At 36.1% G+C, this 19326-nt stretch overlaps 1 protein-coding gene across 5 annotated transcripts in view; it reads right to left on the bottom strand.

Annotated features, from left to right (window-relative positions):
• WDR7 (WD repeat domain 7) overlaps window positions 1-19326 on the bottom strand; it is a 277915-nt gene that overhangs the window by 253827 nt on the left and 4762 nt on the right. For all 5 annotated transcript variants that reach the window (XM_045527974.1, XM_045527973.1, XM_045527977.1 and 2 more), the window contains 6 exons: window positions 10156-10327; window positions 6918-7024; window positions 5283-5361; window positions 3660-3834; window positions 1271-1347; window positions 319-438 (listed from right to left, as the gene is read on the bottom strand). In XM_045527974.1, coding sequence (XP_045383930.1) covers window positions 319-438; window positions 1271-1347; window positions 3660-3834; window positions 5283-5361; window positions 6918-7024; window positions 10156-10314 — 717 coding nt within the window. In that variant the 5' untranslated portion in view covers window positions 10315-10327. The remainder of the gene's footprint in view (window positions 1-318; window positions 439-1270; window positions 1348-3659; window positions 3835-5282; window positions 5362-6917; window positions 7025-10155; window positions 10328-19326) is intronic.

The following is a 19326-nucleotide window of genomic DNA, read 5'->3' as shown; positions in this document are numbered from 1 at the left end:
AAACATCCAACCTTCAGAGAACTTACTACCACTGCTTATGTTATACTGATAAAATCATGACTAAAACAGTAGCAAAAAGTAGAAATTAAGATCAATAAAATATAGTCACAAACTGAATCATTCCATGAATGAAAATAAGACAACTATGTATAGCCACATCCCAACTCTTTGAAATACGGTATCAAAACCAGATATGAATTCTAAATGGCTAAAATAGTCTTGCATCAAGCACTTCCTTACGATTATCTTTGAAAGTCTCATAAACCAATTATCTTAAAGGGTAAAAGGTACAGCTTCTTATTTATGTAGTTATCTTACCCTCCAATATTTGGAACACACAACCAAAAGTGACCTTTGTGTGAATGCACAAAAAGAGATGCTTTGGCAATTCTGACAATAAATTGGTTTGGATTCCTCCTCAAATATTGGCTCAGTATCCTGAAAAGAGAAAGATTTGTAAAACTTTATGAATATCTCAATTGTCAATTAAAATTATCACACAATGATAAAGACAACAAAATGCAATAAAGGCACCATTTGATGTGTTCATCATTTTAGCCCCTCAGGTAAGAGCCAAGGTAGTAAAAAGCAAAAATACACCCTAGAAACAGCTGGGCACACATATCATAGCTACAAAGATTCCCAAGATTTCAATCCTGATGAGAATTAGAGTGTCATCACTGGCAACGGAAGATGATAAAAGTGTGTGTTAATCCTAATTTTTGCAGCTATTTGTGCTTTTGTTTAAATTAAAAAAAAAAAAAACTAATCAATTCATCTAGCTTCTCCCAGATTCGATGCCTAAAAATTCCCAGTTGAAGAGGGTAGCATCATTTTCAGAAACTTGATCTTTCCTACTCATAAAAAATAACAAGTCATTCAAGAAATGAGACAGAGGACTAAAAATGGCTCTGTATATTTTTTATGGTGGTTTGTTTTATTGTTTTTTTTCCTTTGAGTTAGTTTAAACAGAAGCAGTAGAGGAAAACCCCACCTCTTTTATGTTGTTCCTCCTCATATCCTGTCCAATATGTTTCTCTATTTTATATCCTCGATAGAACAGATGTTGCCATCAAAAGTGAAAAAAATAATTCACTCACACAGTCGGCATACTAATGGATCTTCTATACTACGTCTATAAGAAAACTATTGAAAAAGAATAGCTTTTTCCTTCTGCTTAAAAAAAGGGAGGGGCATATCATTATTAAACTTTCAGACTTTATTGCATAAGAATAAAAACAGTGATATCATTCCCAGTCTCCTGTCTTACCTGCATGCCACTTATTTCAGAGGTAACTATCCACACCTTTAAGATGCCTGTCGCAGAGAGTGCTACCACGGTGTCCTCTAAACCAAGAAGAGAAAAGCAGCCCAGGTTATGAACACAATGCTTTCTTTCTAAACATTAAGATGGCTCACTTAAATGAAATTAAACAATTGGATGTTTTATAATTTGCATACAATCATAATTCTCTATTTCCTAAAATAGAAAATAGATTTTGAAACACAGGTTAATAAAGATTACTAACAATTTAAAATTCAAAGAAAGTTATTTCTAGCTATTTTGAATTTATTTTTTTTATTTCTTCTAATCAACAGGTTTTTAATAATTTCAAATGGTTTTCCTTTCTATGTTAACAAACAACTTTTTTTTTTTTTTTTTGAGACAGAGTCTCGCTCTGTCGCCCCGCATAGAGTGCAGTGGCATCATCATAGCTCACTGCAACCTCAAACCCCTGGGCTCAAACAATCCTCCTGCCTCAGTCTCTGGAGTAGCTGGAACTACGGGTGCACACCATGACACCCAGCTAATTTTCTTTCTATTTTTAGTAGAAACAGTGTCTTGCTCTTGCTCATTCTGGTCTTGAACTCCTGGCTTCAAGCAACCCTCCCGCCTTGGCCTCCCAGAGTCCTAAGATTACAGGCATGAGCCACCATGCTCAGCCCCTTCCAGCATTCTTACCAGACGCCACCCATCATCCACACTGGGAGCCAGCATGCTATAGCTAATGGGTCAACTCCAGTCCACTGGCTGTTTTTGTAAATGAGGTTTTATTAGAACACAGCCAGGCTCATTCACTTACATACTGTCTATGGCTGCTTTTGTGCTATGCTACAACAGCAGAGTTGAGTAGTTGAAACATTGACCATGTGGCCTACAGTGCCTAAAACACCTCATACCTGGCCCTTCACAGTACAAGTCTGCCACAGGGTGAATTCCCTGACACACAAGAGCCTTTCTGACCTGTCCCCTGCCAACTTTGCCAGCCTCGTGTCCTACCACTCTTCTCATACTTCTTGCCCCAGAAAAAGATAATTTATAGTTTCTCACACATACCTATACTTTTTAATGCTTTTGCACCTTTGTATAACTCTTTCCTCTGGCAGAAACATCCTGATCCCCATGTCTGCCAGACAAACTCCTCCTCATCTTCCAAATCCTAGATCAGACTTCATCTGATCTGGGCAGCCTTCCTACTGCCCTCAAGCCCCTTCACTGCTTTCCTCTCTGTCCTATTTCTCCACCTTGCACACTTTACACCCTCAACTGTCACTTGTTTATGTTATACATCATTCTCCCTTACTAGAATTTGAGTCCCATAAGTATTTTCAATCCCCTGCACCTGGAAGATAGCAGGCACTCAATAAATAGTTGCTGAATGGCTACTGAATAAAAAGCTATGAGCTGATTTCCAACCCTAAGAGGTTTCAAAGGAAAATTCCCATAAAGTTGAAGAAAATTCGCTAATGGGAAACAATGGTAACACAACGGTTAAAGTAACAACTCTGGAGTCCATCCGGCCACCACTCAGCCACATACGTACTCTGTGATCTTAGGCAAAGACTCCACAACCCTAAACCTCATCAGTCTCCTCATCTATATGATAGATAACGACAGCACCCACTCCACAGGGTATTGTGAGAATTGATCATACGTAACTGCTTAGCATGGCAACTGATACCGTGAGCATTCAATAAGTGAAGTCCTTGTGGTGGTGGTAGTGGCTGTAGTAGTTACAAGTCACCCTTTACGGACAGCACATAACATAACCATGAAGCCACTTGGGAGAAAAAGAATGCTCTTAAAAAGACTTGTAAAAATGTACATTCAATGTTCAGCATTAATTATTGTTCTTTTCCTGAACCATTTTACTTTTGCTCTAATGGTCGTTACTGAAAGGTTTTAACAGAAATGAAGAAAAGATAGTAATAGAGTGCCAACTATACACCAGGCATTTACCAGGAACTTTCATTAACTTTAATTGTGTATAATCTCCTCCCTTTTCATTATCTCTGTATGAAATGGAAACACTTCCTACACCTCTTAAGCAAGTGACAAAACCAGGCTCCAGAAATATACAGGTAAAACTACAGTTCCCCCCACCATTTCCCCAAGGGTTAAGATATCCTTCCTCCACTTCAGAAAATCACCCAAAAGCTACTGGCTGATCTAACCCACGGAATGGAGATAATCTAATACTTTAAATCTTAATTAAATCAAAGACCACTTTATGACGGAGGAGAAAGACCATAAATTCTTAGAGCAGTTATTTTTAAATAAAACATAGTCAAAATTATTAATTTATGATAAATAACTCTACAGTGAATTAAACCTTGAGTCATGGTGCTGAAGATCCTACAGTGCATAATACACTGACCTTGTGTTCGGTGGGATCGAATAATACTCATGGAGCTAATCCAGTCTGGTGATATCTTTGATACTAAGGAGTATAACACCTCAAGGCTGGTGGCATCCACAACGAGGATTTCAGGGTAATGTCCATGGCATAAAAGCCTTCCTTCTCGCTGATTTCCCACAGAGAACTGGTAGAACTAAATTGACGTCAAAAGGAAAGAGATTTTTAAATGTTCTCTTTTAGTTTAGATACTTAACTAATTATGTATTCACCAAGTTTATGATGATATTCTCCTAAATGCACAATTTCTTCAGTAATATTTTCAGGTTTTCACTCTATGGTGCATAGCATATATGTGTTTGTATATACATATACATCAAGTTATATTAATATGTTTAAATATCTAACAAAAATTATTCTTGTCCTAACTTTTTATCCTTATTTTTGAACTTTTTTTGGAGCAGAATATGGTAATTTTTTTATCCCCTTCTAGCTTCTAAAACAGGACTGTTGAATAAATGAATAAAACAGCTTAATAAAATCAGTTTCAAAAATCAAATCAAAAGAGAAGCTCAGGTGGGTCACAAAAATAATATGAATTTTAAACAAATGGGAATAGGTGAATATAGGCTTATAATTACTAGTTATGACCAAATAATTTGGAAGGATGATTGATGTTCAAACATATTATAATCAGGGCCTCAGCTTCCTTATATGTAAAATGATATATTCCTACTTAATTCGTAAGGGTGCAGGGAGGACATATGAAACACAATACAAGAAATGCCTACACAGTGTTTGCTCAATAAATGTGAGTTCTCTTCCCTTTCCTTTCCCAATGAGAACATAATTGATCACATTTTCTATAAAATTCATAATTTTCCCAACACTCATCATAGTAAACAATGAGTAAACTGAAGCACAGAGAATTTGACAACTATGAAAAAGTAAGAAAGAATATCAAGAATGTAAGTCAAAACCTACAAATTCCTGTGAAAAAGTCTACATATTAAGCCAGGCACATGAAATGGACATTTCTTCTGAAGAGTTAGGAAGTCTTAAAATGTGCCCAAAGACCAACTGCACGAGCAAGAAAAAGATATGGTCCAAAAAGCACGTCAACTTGTGCAAATCACAAAGGCTTTTGCAAGAAAGAATTTCAATTATGTAGGATCTGCAGCAGTCCCCACCCTTTTTGGCACCAGGGCTGGGTTTCATGGAAGACAATTTTCCATGCACAGCGCCGGGGGGAAGGTGCTGGGGAGAAGCTCAGGCGGTGATGCACAGCCCGGTTCCTAACAAGCCATGGACCAGTACCCAGCCACAGCCCAGGGGTTGGGGAATGGAGATCTAGAGCACTTTAACAAGTAGTAAAGGGGCTCTCACTTGGATAACCAGGAGAGCTCAAGACAGCAGAAGCAGCAATTGGCTCACCCTACATCTTTCTCCATCAATCTTCTCTTCCTTCTTAGCTTCCCAACTGGACCATCTTAAGAGGAATACTTTTACCACTCCAATTCTATTCTTATTCTATTACCTTTCCTCACCATTTTTCATATGAAAATATTGGCTCAATGATTTAAAAATATCTTTCAATTGTACAGTTGTAATAGTTTGTGTTTGGTCACAGAAATAGATACTAACCTGTATGCCAGTATGTGTGCATGCTAATTTTGTAAATTCAATACATCTGCCATCATTCACATCCCAGAGGCACATCTCTCTATAAAACAAAATAATAGCTAGCTTTGAATCTGATTTTTAAAAGCACTGTTCAACTTTGTCACAGTGGCTTAAAATTAACCTTCCTTTAAAACTAACATATTTCAGAAAAAGTGGTAGATAGTCATTATTGCTGTTCATCAAAGTTTCCAGTCCTCCTATCCACCATCAAATCCCTCTCCAGCCTGCTAACCCCCCACCTCAACCCCCATCCTTTCTGGGCCCATAGTAGGACTGCACTTCCTGGTTTCCTTTTGGTTCGTATATTCTTATAAGCAGTTCTGGGCAGAACTGATGTAAGGCCCTCCAGAACTCTCTTCTATGCCTCTGTTCCAGAGACTGGCTGTTTCAGATAGTGGGTGCTCCCTCACCCTGAACTTCAAAGTAAGGAAAGCAACAAAGCAGAGCAGACCCCCCAAGTGATACACAAGAGGCAAGTAACAAAAACAAGAAATAAACTTTTAATTTAAACTACTGAGATTTGTCAAGGTAGCTAGAAAATTTAGTGCTGAAAAAAACAAATAAAAGTTAAAGTCAATTGAATTCTAAACCTCTGCAAATTAAATACAATATTCCAGTTTTGATACTGTATTTATTGCAATTTTATTGAATGTATACAAAAAAAATAACAAACTAAAGATATAATGTTGAAAATCAGAAATGTCAATATGCCTTGTCTTTTGAAGAAATAAGATTTATTTAACAGAAGAAAACTAGGGTAACTAATAAAATGTAATGGTCCTAAAATTACTTGGGTTTTCTTTAAGATGTTAGTTTCCGTATCTCACATGATATAAAACAATTTTTCAACGAACACTCAATTTAGAATATGCATTCTAATGTGAATTATCCTTTAAGTGACCAAAAGGTACTATATTTTTACCCAATGTTGTCTCTTCTTTTTCCAAAAAATTACACAAGGTTCTCTTTGAGAGAGAGAAATTTCTTCAATTTCTTATATAATTCTCTTTAAGTTCCCCAGTTCTCTTCAATAGCATATTGTATAAATATACAATTTTCTACGCATCAAAATGTTTTAAAAATTCCTCACACTCTATCCTATAACTACTGATCAATGACCTACCTCTCCAAAAGCAAGCTACATTCTGAGACTTAGAAACACAAATTCTTACGTCGATGTACTAAAATATATCAATATAATTGTATGGAATTTTGCATGGCTTCATCTTCCAAATTTACACTGGCCTAGCATCATTCAGGTTTTCAAAGAAATCTCAAAGTGGTCTGCCAACTCAAGAAAAATACCAGGGGGATAATAATCATGCTTTAACTTTTACAATATTCTGAGTTCCTCAAAAAACAAAGAGGAAAAAAAGACATGAGCATAAATTACAATAAAAGTATTAAAAAACGATTAACAGAGGTAAAATTTACATCCTTAAAACCATATTTTTAAATATCTTCCTTTAGGTTTAGACAATGAAAAGCATTTATTTAGCAGATACTCCAGAAGAAAAAAAAATCCCCCTACTTACAATACGCTGGTACTAGTTATAAAGACTTACTAAGAAAAAAAGTAAATAAGAAAATACTTACCCACTTTCAGATGCACTCACAATATACTGTTTGTCACTAGAAGCACAAGCTTTAGATAAACAAGTGATTGAAGCTGTATGACCAAATAACAGCGCACGAGGATTAATCTAGAAATGCAAAAATATGTTGGTGTGAGTACCAAATTTAAAAATTTACCTTTTAATTAGATATCCTGGTAGATATTCAATATAAATATACAGAAATAAATTTGAAAAGAATTGCTCAGAACACTAAAACCTAAGAACAAAAACTAAGAGCTGTAAAACAGTGAATTCTAATCCATTTAATGCTCACAAATCACCTTCCCAAGTGGTTCTGAAGTCGAAATTGGAGCAAGAGATGACATTACTTGCCCAATATCAGACAGAGAGCGAGTCAGGATTCAAACCAAGGCAGTCTTAAGCACTAAGCTCTAGCATACTCGGACACCAGGTTAAGAATTTGAATTAGTATATAAAACACAGTAATTGGCCTCACTTCTTTTTTAAATGATGACTTCATTGATCTGAAAGCAATTTTAGAGTCTCTGGATTCACATCTCCAAAGACAGAAAATAGAAGACAGTACCCTCCCAAATGATGGTATCAATGTTAACCGTCAGGAACTAATAACCTTCACAGGCCACTGATTTAGCGACATAGTGCTTAACAGAAAGGCTGGCTTAAAAGACCCACTATTCTAAAATGGCCTGGCAATCAGCTCCTAAACTTACTACCTTGTTCCAAATGACATGCTGTTACTGCAGGCTACTTGAGGCTACATTTTTAAATAAATATTTAACATATACAAATATTAATAATATTTATAACATATATAAGATATAAAAAATAAATTGAATAGCCACAAACCCAATACACATTTTAAGAAACAGAATATGACAAATATCTTTACATCTCGTCTGTGCCCTTCATGGTGTCCACCTCACAAACCACCGATCCTAATATACTAGGAAAGCTAAATTGTTCAAAATTAAATATTTCATGGGAAGAGTACTGAGATTGTTCTGTGACTCTGGTATGTGATGATCAAAAAATATTTCCAAACAAATTCATCTTGTCCATCAAGATGAGACAAACTCATCTTCAGTTTGAGTTTTGCAATCTCAATCATTGTTCATAGTTGGAAAAGACCTACAAAATCTTCCCACACATCCAAAATTTTCTTATACATCCAACCCCAACTCTATACAGAGATTCAGTATTCTTCCACTGGAAAAAAATACTCTTGATCAATTCTTTAATTTATCCCAAAAAACAAAATTTGCCAATAGTTTATTCCCAACGTACATGAGTCTGCTGGAAAATTCCATTTTCAGTCATACTAGAGTAACTTGAACTGGACTTTACTCCTACCATAAAATCCAGAAAAATGGAACAAAAATATATGAAAAATTATATCTAAATATTGGACAACAGCCAGGGAAGGACTGTAAAAAGAAAAGTAATATTGGAGGATTCACAGTCCCAATTTCAGAAGTTAATATAAAACAACGGTAATTAAGACGGTGTGATATGAGACAAGAATAGACATACAGAACAATGGAGTAGAATTGAGAGTTCAGAATGAAACCCATGCACCTACAGTCAAATGATTTTTGGCAAGAATACCCACCATTCAATGGGGAACAAGTAGTCCTTTCAACAAATAGTGCTGGGATCACTTCATAGTCACATGAAAAAGAATGAAGTCAGACCCCTATCTCATATCACATATAAAAATTAACTTACATGGATCACAGACCTAACCGTAGGAGGTGATGCCATAAAACTCTTAGAAAAAAACACAAGGATAAGTGTTCGTGACCTTAGATTTGACAGTGGTTTCTTAGGTATGACAACAAAAGTACAAGCAAACAAAGGAAAACTAGATAAATTACACTTCATCTACATTAAAATATTTTGTGCTTCAAAGGACACTACCAAGAAAGTGAAAAGACAGCCCACAGAATGGGGGAAAATATTTGTAAATCATTTATTTGTTAAGAAATTTGTATGCAGAATATATAAACGATCCTCATAAATGAAAAGAAAAATAATTCAATTTTAAAATGGGCAAAGGAAAAGATTTTTAATTAAAAAAATTTTTAAATGGGCAAAGATTCTGAATAGACAGTTCACCAGAAAAAATATACAAATGGTCAAAGAGAACATGAAAAGATGTTCAACATCATTAGCGATCAGGTAAATGCAAACCAAAACCACAGTGAGATATGACTTTATACCCATTAGTATAGCTAGAATCAAAAAGACAATAACAACTGTTGACAAAGATGTGAAAAAACTGGAACCCTCATATACTGCTGATAGGAATGTAAAATGGTACAGTCACTTTGGAAAACAGTCTGGCAGTTCCTCAAATGGTTAAACCCAGAGTTATCATTTGATCTGGCAATTCTATGCTGGGATGTATAGCTAAGAGCGATGAAAACATATGTCCACAAAAAAACTTGTATACAAATGTTCACAGCAGCATTATTCATAAAGGCCAAAAATAGAAACAACCCTCCTGTCTCCTTGCCAGTTGACTTGCAGTAAAGCTTCTCTTTTATCAAAGGCTGGTGCCATGGTATTGGCTTTTATTTATGTGCATTGGGTAGGGAACCCATTTATTGCTTGGTAACATTACAAATATGGAAAGAAGTAAAGTAGGATACACCCAGTGGTATTATATTAGAACTGAAGGTATCAGTGTGAATTCATGTGTGTGTGTGTGTGTGTGCATGTCCCCAAATCATATTTTCCTAGCTCTGTCCACTGAGAGGCCTAGAAGCAGAGCACACTGAGCACTCCACAGTAGTAAGGAATGACAATAAACACATAGTGATTTCAAATATCAATACAACAAAACTTTATATAAGTTATGTCCTCTTCAAAGCATTTATCATAGAAGGTTTAAATGTTTTAAACTGCTTTTTAATACCTCTTTGGAAACCTCCTTCAGTATGGGTTATTATCTTTTGAAAAATCTTAAATGTAACATATACATATTTTTTGAATTTGTTAAAACATAACACATATTAAGCCACTTAGGGTAGATACTATATTTCAAAATAGCCAAAGCCAGCAGAAGTCAACTCTGATGGAAAATGTAAATAATCAATCTGTATACTACCAACTTTAGTGAAAACATATTTTGTCAAAAATATATTATGAGCCCAAGTATTATTCTGGGGCTGTGTTATCTTCCAATAAGTAGTTTCTTATATTTAAAATATACAATAGGCATTTAAAATACTCACTTCCAGTTCCACTGAAAGATCCCAGAGACATATTTGTCCATCATGGCATCCTGTTACAATTGTGGCCCCATCATCTGTTAAAAGTACTGCTGAGATGCAATGTGTTGGTGCTTTGCGACCCCAAAGAACGATGGGTAGAACAAGGCTGTTTCCTGCCATTGTGTTTTCAAACCTGAAAATGTTATAAAAATTATATCAGATATCACAGTGTTTCTAAAACATGTTATACACTTTTACATATGAAGCCAACTTGTACAATTTGGAAATAAGCATATATTCCTGTAGTACATTTTAGCTACTTAAATATTTATTGTTCCCCCCTACAAAATGAGAAATTTTTTCATAACTACTTTCACATTCAGGTGCTTAGAAAATAAGATACAGGTCTTAACCCCCAGGCATTCACAATTTTTAAAATTTACTAATGAAAGGCCAATGACTTTAGTACCTCCTATTTATTTAGCACTTTACAGTTTTCAAAGCACTTTTACGTGCACTATTTCATTTTGATTCTCAAAATAGTCTTTTGAGGTTGGCAGAGTAGAAATTGAGGTATAAGCTGGGACACAGAACTAACAAGTCATAAAACCCAAATGCAAATTCTGACCTTCTGATCCAAAGTTGTCTGCCTCCATAAAAAAAGACAGGTCAAACATAAAAATTACTCTCACAAAGTCCAGTATACATAGACTGTACTACTACTACTAGACAATAATTATGAAGAACTGCTTAAGTCCTGGGAATTCTGAACATTTTGTGTGTATATAAATACAAATACATATATAATATCAATTATTCCTCACAATGACAAGTGAGGTCTCCAAACAGCATTAAGTCTCCAAACCAGTAATATATACCAATGTCAAAGAAAATCTCTGTACTGTGTCACACGGCGCTCAACATTAAAAAAAGTATGTTCAGTGAGAAACTCATTCAACCACATTTACTCCAAACCTATTATGCCTAAAGGTCATGAATGTTTGTTGTGAACTCTGAAACTTGACGGAAAAAAGAATTCCTTTTCAAACTCATTTCTCCATAATAAAAACGTAGCTTCTGGTGAAGGGATTTAAATTTGAGATGATAATCAATTAATCAGTGTATAATGGGGTGTACCTCTTGCAGGAGAGCACAAATGTAAGGAATTATTCCTTCACATAACAAAATTAAAATCTAGTTGGTAAACAATATTTAAACGTTATAAACTGTGTGGTTAAAGCCCTAAATAATAGGAGTTCCGATAAGTTAGAGAGAAAGAAAGACTGGGATAGTCAAAGTGGGCTCCACAGAAGAGAGGACTTCTAGGCCTTATTAGACATCGGTGGTCACCTGAAGCCTAACAGATGGCCAATCAAAAGAACTCATCACTGAAAAGAAAATGAAGCATGTAAAAAACTATGAGTGACACTGGAATGCTTACTAAAAAGAATCTATATTACATCTTTTATTTTGTATTAGAATGCATAGTTTTCATCAATTTGTTTCCCCCAAAAGCTCATCTTTTTTTTGCTAAAAGGTATACATTTAAAGAAAAAGATCAAAGTTCACTTCCTATTAATAAAACCCTATTTGTCTCATGATAATTTCATAAACTACCATGACACTAACAATTATTTCCAGATTCCTATTTGATATTAGAGAATAAAACTAAGCAATAAGCCAATTTTAATAAACTTGGAACAGCGTGTTCTCATATCCAACAATGACTTTTTCAAAAAGTGAATCTAGAAGGAATTTATTTTTCCATGGTGACAAGATTCAGTTTTAAATTACATCACCAAAGACGATTTCTCTCAAGTAAGTATGTATAGAGCATTAAAGAACACACATGCTGCTTAGCTTAAAGAGAACACAAATAGATAGATTCAGGACTAAGGAGTATATGGTAGAAAATGCCTACATCTACAATCCAAATTACTTTATCTACGAAATGTCTTTTACAAATTGTTTTCCAAATACGTAAAAAAAATTCAAGTTTTATCTACTTTATCTACGAAATGTCTTTTACAAATTGTTTTCCAAATACGTAAAAAAAATTCAAGTTTTATCTACTATATGTGATTGTTGTTATGGATTGAATGTTTATGTCCTCCCAAAATTCATATATTGAAGCACTAACCTCCATTGTGACTATATTTGGACACAAGGCCTGTGAGAAGATGATAAATGTGGTCATAAGGGGAGGACCCTAATGTGATAGGGCTGGTGCCCTTACTAAGAAGGGGAGGAGGCAGAAGAGCTCTCTCCCTCCCTACAACTGGGAGCACACAGTGAGAAGGCGGCCATCTGCAAGCCAGGGAAGAGAGCCCTCACAAGCAATAAACCCAGCTGACCTTGATCTGGGACTTTCAGCCTCCAGAACTGTGAGAAAATAAATTTCTGCTGTTTAAGCCATCCAGTTTGTGGTACTTTGTACAGCAGCCTGAACGGACTAAAGCAGCTATTATATTGATATCTCTTTGGTCTCTTTAGTTCCAGAACAATCCTATCTCATTTTTTTCATATTAATTTTAAGAAACGAAACCAAATCAATTGCTTATAAAAAGTTCTACATCTTAGATTTTTTTTATGTCATTAACCTTTTTCCTCAATCACTTGTTTTCCTATAAACTGGAATTTGGATCTAAAGGCATCATTTGGCTCAAGTCAACATTTTTGGCAAGAATACTCCATAGGTGATTTTGTATACGTCACACTGCGTCACCACAGGAAGCATATAATGTCACATTGTCCTACTATCAATAAAGCTACCTCTGACCATTTGATTAAGGTAGTGACTGCCAGATTATTTCCAGTTTAACCCATCAATGACCTATGGAGCAATACTCAGATAAAATCATCCTGTTCCATAAGATCCCATGTTATATTGGTGAATATCACATGTGATTTCTAAAAGGTATAAAACAGTTAAGATTATTTGTGAAAAATCTAGCATCTGATCAATGTTAATTTCTCCACATTATTTTCTAACTCTCAAATGCAAACACAAGACGTATTTCTATCCTAGGAACACAGGCACTGTCACGGGAGAGTCAATATCTTCTCAATCTGTGTACTTCCTGTGCCCAGGCAGGCCCCCTGTGACTTGCAGACAAAAACAAATTTAAATTTTCCCTCATGAGAACGTGTACACATGAACCAGAGCAGGCCTCAGCTACCTACCAACCGATAGGGAATATGAGAAGCAAGGACTAAACCATAAGTAGCTAAATGTACTTGCCACAGCTGCAATGAAAGAAGAAAAACTTGTAAAGGTTTATGCAAATTTTCAGAGAACATTCCTACATCATTTGTTGAAAGAGCATGTCCAAGTCAAGATCACAGTGTGATGGAAGTGATCGTTAAGATTATGAATGTTCTTTGTGCTTATGCCTTTGCCACCAATTTATTGAAGACTTGAAAAAAACTGAAGCAGATAATGAAGACTTTGTTTACTGTGGTGCAATAAGATAGCTAGGTCATAAAAATGCACTAAAGAAATTACTCAGCTGCTTCCTTACAACAAAGGGTTTCTGGAATTTATGAGTTGTAAGGGACACAACCTTGTGTCCCTTACACTTAAGCAGCTGACAAGATTATACTTTCTTATTTGAGTGGCAAGAATTATACTGTATCCTCAATGAACCTGGCATTTTAGGGCTGCTTTGTTAAAGAAGTTCCACTATTTAGTTTCAAAAGAACACGTGGAATGAGCAGATGGCAACAGCTCTGAGCACATGAAAGACAGGTTTTGAAGAACTGTAGAGTTATCTGGTCAAAAATACATCACAATTTTAATAGTGATTCATAGATTTTGAGGCATATAAATCATGTTTTAAATTTCTGTAGCTGCCATTAAGATGTCTAAACTATTCTACTTATGCTCTATTCATCACCAACCTACATCAATTTCATGAGTCACTGACTAAGCTGAAAACAAACCATGCCCACCAAATCCTTACTTTTTAGAGGACAGAGATTCCATGCCGTTGAACCAACTTCAACTTTCTCCTGCCACCCATCTCTATTCTCACTAGTATCTCCAATCATTCCAACTTCTTCCTTTCACACTGCCATCAAAACTCTAAAATGAACACTGAAGTTACTCATTGTATATAAATTGAATTAAACTACCCAGAAGAAGGAGAAACAAACATGTTTCCCCCAATTAGAAACTAAATTGCCACAATATTCTGGGAATCAGTAAGATACGCTGGGTGAGTGTGAAGGTGTCTGGGAAAGAACCCAGCTCCCCCATTTCCTAGTTCTAAATTATGAGAGAATATGTGACCTCTCCAAGTTAGAGTGTCCTCATTTACAGCATTACTCCCCTTATCGACTACAGAAAAGTTCCCTGCATGTCACAAAAACTGCTCTTGACAAGGTCATAAATGACCTCATCATTGCTAAATCTAATGTAAAGTACTGAACCTCATCTTACTTGATTGACCTAGCAGCAGCATTTGACATAGTTCATATTCCCTCCTTGAAACTTCCTTACCTGGCCTTTAAGTCTTCATATTTTCCTGACTTTGTTTCTACTTCTCGGGCTTTAGTTTTTTTGTGTGTTTTTCATTTGTTTGTTTGTTTTTTAACCTTTAAATGTTGACAAACCTAGAACATAATGCTTGAACTTTTCTCTGGCAACACTCCCTCCCTCAATGATCTCATCAAGTCTCACAGTTTTACTATAAATACCATCTCCAGGTTGAGAATCCCTTATTTGAAAGGCTTGGGACCAAAGTGTTTTGGATTTTGGATTGTTTTAAATGTTGGAATATTTGCATTATACTTAATAGGTTGAGCATCCCTAATCAAAAAAATTTGAAATCTGAAATGCTCCAATGAGCATTTCCTATGGGCATCAGGTCAGTACTCAAAAAGTTTCAGATTTTAGAGCATTTCAGATTTTGGATTTTACACTGACAATTCCCCAATTTATAGCTTGAGGCTTACATATCCAGCTTCCTACTCGACATCTCCTTTTGGGTAGCTAATAAATAAACTTCTCAAACTTGGTATGTCTTAAAAGTAAGCCCCTGGTCTTCCCCAAACCTGCCCTTCCCACAATCATTCCCATCTCAGTTAATGCCAACTCCATTTTTGTAGCTCCACAAACCAAAACTCTAGAATTACCTGTAAGTCCTCTCTCACTCACACATTCCACATCCCAATCCATCAGCAAACTCTAGTGGCTATACTATCAAAGTACATCCAGAATCCAACTAGCCCTCAACATCTTCACTACAACAATGCTGTTGTATTTCATTTGTTTCAAAAACTTTTGTAATTTTCTTCTTAATTTCTTCATTGACCCATTGGTCATTCAGGAGCATGTTAATTTCCATGTGTCTATGTATTTTCCAAGGTTCCTCTTATTAATGACTTCTAGTTTTATACCATTACGGTCATAGAAGATACTTGACATGATTTCTATTTTTTAAAACTTGTACAGACTTGTTTTGTGGCCTCAGATATGGTCTATTCCAGAAAACCTTCTATGTATTGATGAAAAGAATGTGTATTCTGCAGCGGCTGGGTAAAATGTTCTGCAAACATCAGTTAGGCCTATTAGATCTAGTGGGTAGGTAAACTCCACTGCTTGTTTGTTAATTCTCTGTCTGGATGATCTGTCAGTTACTGAGAGTGGGGTGTTGAAGTCCCCTTCTATTATTGTATCTCAGTCTATCTCACCCTTTAGGTCTATCAATGTTTGCTTTACATATTTAGGGGCTCTGGTATTGAATGCATAGATATTTTTATTTGCTAAATTATCTTATTGAATTGACCCTTTTATCATTATACATGACCTTCCTTGTCTTTTTTATAGTCTTTGATTTATAGTCTAATTTATCTGGTATGAATATAGCTAATCCTGCTGTGTTTTGGTTTCCAGTTGCATGGAATATCTTTTTCTACCTATTTACTTTCAGTCCATGTGTGTCTTTACAGGCGAAGTGGGTTTCTGAAGACAGCATATAGTTGGGTCTTATTTCTATATCCATTCAGCCACTCTGTGCTTCTTAATTGGAGAACTGAGACCATTTACCTTTAGTGTTATTATTATAGGTAAGGACTTACCACTGTCATTTTGTTGTTTATTTTCTGGTTTTTTGGAGACTCCACTTTTCCTTTCTTACTGTATTCCTTTGTAGTGAAGTGAAGTGAATATCTCTTGTAATATGTTTTTTGTTTGTTTTGTTTTTTTCTTCTTCTAGAGACAGGGTAGCACTCTGTAACCCAGGCTAGAATGCAATAGCATGGTTAATACCTCACTGCAGCCTTGAACTCTGGGGCTCAAGCAATCTTCCCACATCAGCCTCCCAAGTAGGTGGGACTATAGGTATCACCACCACACCTGAAGAATTTTTTCTTTTTTAGAGATAGGCTCTCACTGTGTTGCCCAAGTTAGTTTCAAACTTTAGGCCTTAAGCAATCCTCCCACCTCAGCCTCCCAAAGTGCTCGAATGACAAGCATGAGCCACTGTGCCAGCCTCTGGTAGTATGTTTTAATATGTTGCTTTTTATTTTTAATGAATCTATTATAGGTTTTGCATGAGGCTTACAAAAAACATTTTATAGCTATAAAAAGTTACTTTAAAGAAATGACAAGTTATCTTGGAATGGTAATAGAAAAAAAGGCAAAAAAAACCAACAAAAAACCACCAAAACATTCTACACTTTAACTCCATCCTCCCCTGCATTTTGACTTTTAGTTGTCTCAATGTACACATTTTTAAATTATCTATCTCTTAACAGGTTGCTGTAGCTATTACTGTTTTTGAGATTTGCCTTTTAGGCTTCATACTAGATTCATGAGTGGATTTTTCACATACCACAAATACAGCAATAGGGTATTCTGAGTTTGTCCATGTACTTAATTTTACCCATGCATTTTATATCTTGAAAAGGTCCCCCCCCCCACATCCCCTGTTAGTGTTTTTTTTCTTTCAGACTGAAGAACTCCCTTTGGCATTTCTTACAAGACATTTTGACAATGATGAATTCCCTAAGCTTTTCTGGTCTGTGAAAGCCTATCTCTCCTTCAAATTTGAATGACAAGTTTGCGGGATATAATAATCTTGGATTGTAGTTTTTTCTTTCTTGTTTTTTAATATATTTTTTTCTGTAGTTCTGGGAGGAACCCAGGGCTACAAGTTCATTACAAGTGTCAATGATCATGCCACTTGAACTCAATGTAGTTCTTTTCTTTGAGCACTTTGAAAATGGCCTTCCTGCCAGTCTCAAACTCCTAAGCAAGCAATCCTCCTACACCTCAGCCTCTTGAGTAGCTGCACTCAGCTAATAATTCTTTTATACTGATTACACATTGAACTGTTAATATTATAAATAAGTTTGAATTGGTAAAATATTTTATTAAAATTCAAAAAAAAGAAAGAAAGGAAGAAAATGGCCTTCCACTCCCTCCTGGCCTGCAGGGTTTCTGCTGCAGACTCTGTTGCCAGTCAATTGGAGCTCCTTGATATGTTATGTGCTTCTTATCTTTTATTGCTTTTAGAATCTTATCTTTGTCTTTGAACTTTGAGAGTAAGATTATTAAATGCTTTGAGGTAGTCTTGTTAGGGTTCTGTTTGGTGTTCTAAGACCTTCCTATACCTGGATATTTATATCTTTCTCAAGTTTTGGAAAGTTTCCTGTTATTATTTCTTTGAATAAGCTTTCTACCCCTTGCTCTTGTTCAGCCCCCTCTTGAAACTCACTAATTCTTAGATTTGGTCTTTTGAGGTAAGTTTCTATATCTTATAGGCAGTCTTGGTCAGAGAACTCACAAATCACCATCTCATTAGGGTCAGTCAATGGATTTTTGCTTTGTTCTTTTGGGGAGATCATGGTTCCCTATTTGCTGTTGCTTCTTATCGGTATACATCTATGTTTTTCCTTGAAGGATTAGTTATTTATTCCAGTTTTCTCTGTCAAGCTTGTTTTGGTTTTTATTAAATATATTTGCCCAGTGAATCTTCACTGCTATGTCACTGCCTCCTTTTCAGCTCTAAGTGATGCCTTAAGCCCAGGCTTACATTGGCTCTAGTAAATGATCAGAGCACTGCCTGACCCAAATGTAGGAAGCACCAAAAGGCTTCTCTAGACAGTGTGGGAAGGCTGGCATGGGGTTTGTGCCCTGGGGAACATACCTCCTACAGCCATTCTTATTTAGCATCACCTTTGGCAGAGATATAATGCAGAGTTTCCAGGCTGGGGATGGTAGTCCTGCCTCCCCCATTTGTTTCTGCCTGTCCTCAGGAATATTTCTCCCTCAGACAGACATGATGCCACCTGTGGGTTAAGGCAACAACAGGTCTCTTTCCAGGAAACGCAAGAAGATGGGGAAGCTGTTTAACCACATTTTCACTTTTTTCAGCGTAGAAACTGAGTTGAGGGGAGATGTTCTGTAAGGTTGGCGACTCTCAGAAGGTGGGGAGGAGCATAAGAGATGTGGAAGTCTGGTTTCCTGCCAGCTGCTCAGCATTTTTCCACTTCCCTGTGGCCCTGGAAACTGTCTCATCCTCATACTTGAGCTCTGGGTTGTTACTGGTGAAGATCTCAGCACTGTGTATTTTTTTTTTTTTTTTTTGGCTTTTTGCGGGGGAGAGAGAAGCCAGCTTGCTTCTATGCTGTCACTTTGGAAATGGAAATTTCTCTGTAAGGCTGTTGTCTTCACGTCAGATGTGGAAGCTTGAGGTTTACAGGGTAGGCAGTTAAAAAAGGAAGCTGGCCATGGAGTTGGAGACCTAGGGGTGTTCCTGGGCCCAGCTGCTGCCCCACAGCAATGAGATGAGTCAGCAGAGCACCAAAAGCACCTCTCCCAACCTTTTGAGCATAAAAACAAAATGCCAGAAATTTTCTATTCTAAAAGAGCCCACAGAATCACCCTTAGCACTTTAGAAATTTTATCTCCCCTGAACTGACCAGTGCCCTAACATTTCCTTGTTTAAACATTTTATGGCTCTCACTAACCCAAACAACCATCAGCCAAAAACCCTGCAATTTCATTAAATATCACCAACAAATTTTGGGAAAAATACCTAATTCTATTTAAAATAGTTAATATTATATATATATGACATATATTCTTTAATAAAAAGGAAATAAAAATTCCAATTGGACCCTTAAGGACTTTCTGAAGGCAGTCAAGATGTAGGATTTCTTCTTCCAACATCTTTTGTGTTCAGC

This window comes from Lemur catta, chromosome 16 (assembly GCF_020740605.2).
Source record: "Lemur catta isolate mLemCat1 chromosome 16, mLemCat1.pri, whole genome shotgun sequence".
Taxonomy (NCBI): Eukaryota; Metazoa; Chordata; class Mammalia; order Primates; family Lemuridae; genus Lemur; species Lemur catta.
Note: the sequence above shows the minus strand (reverse complement) of the source record. Positions and strands in the feature narration are given on the sequence as shown.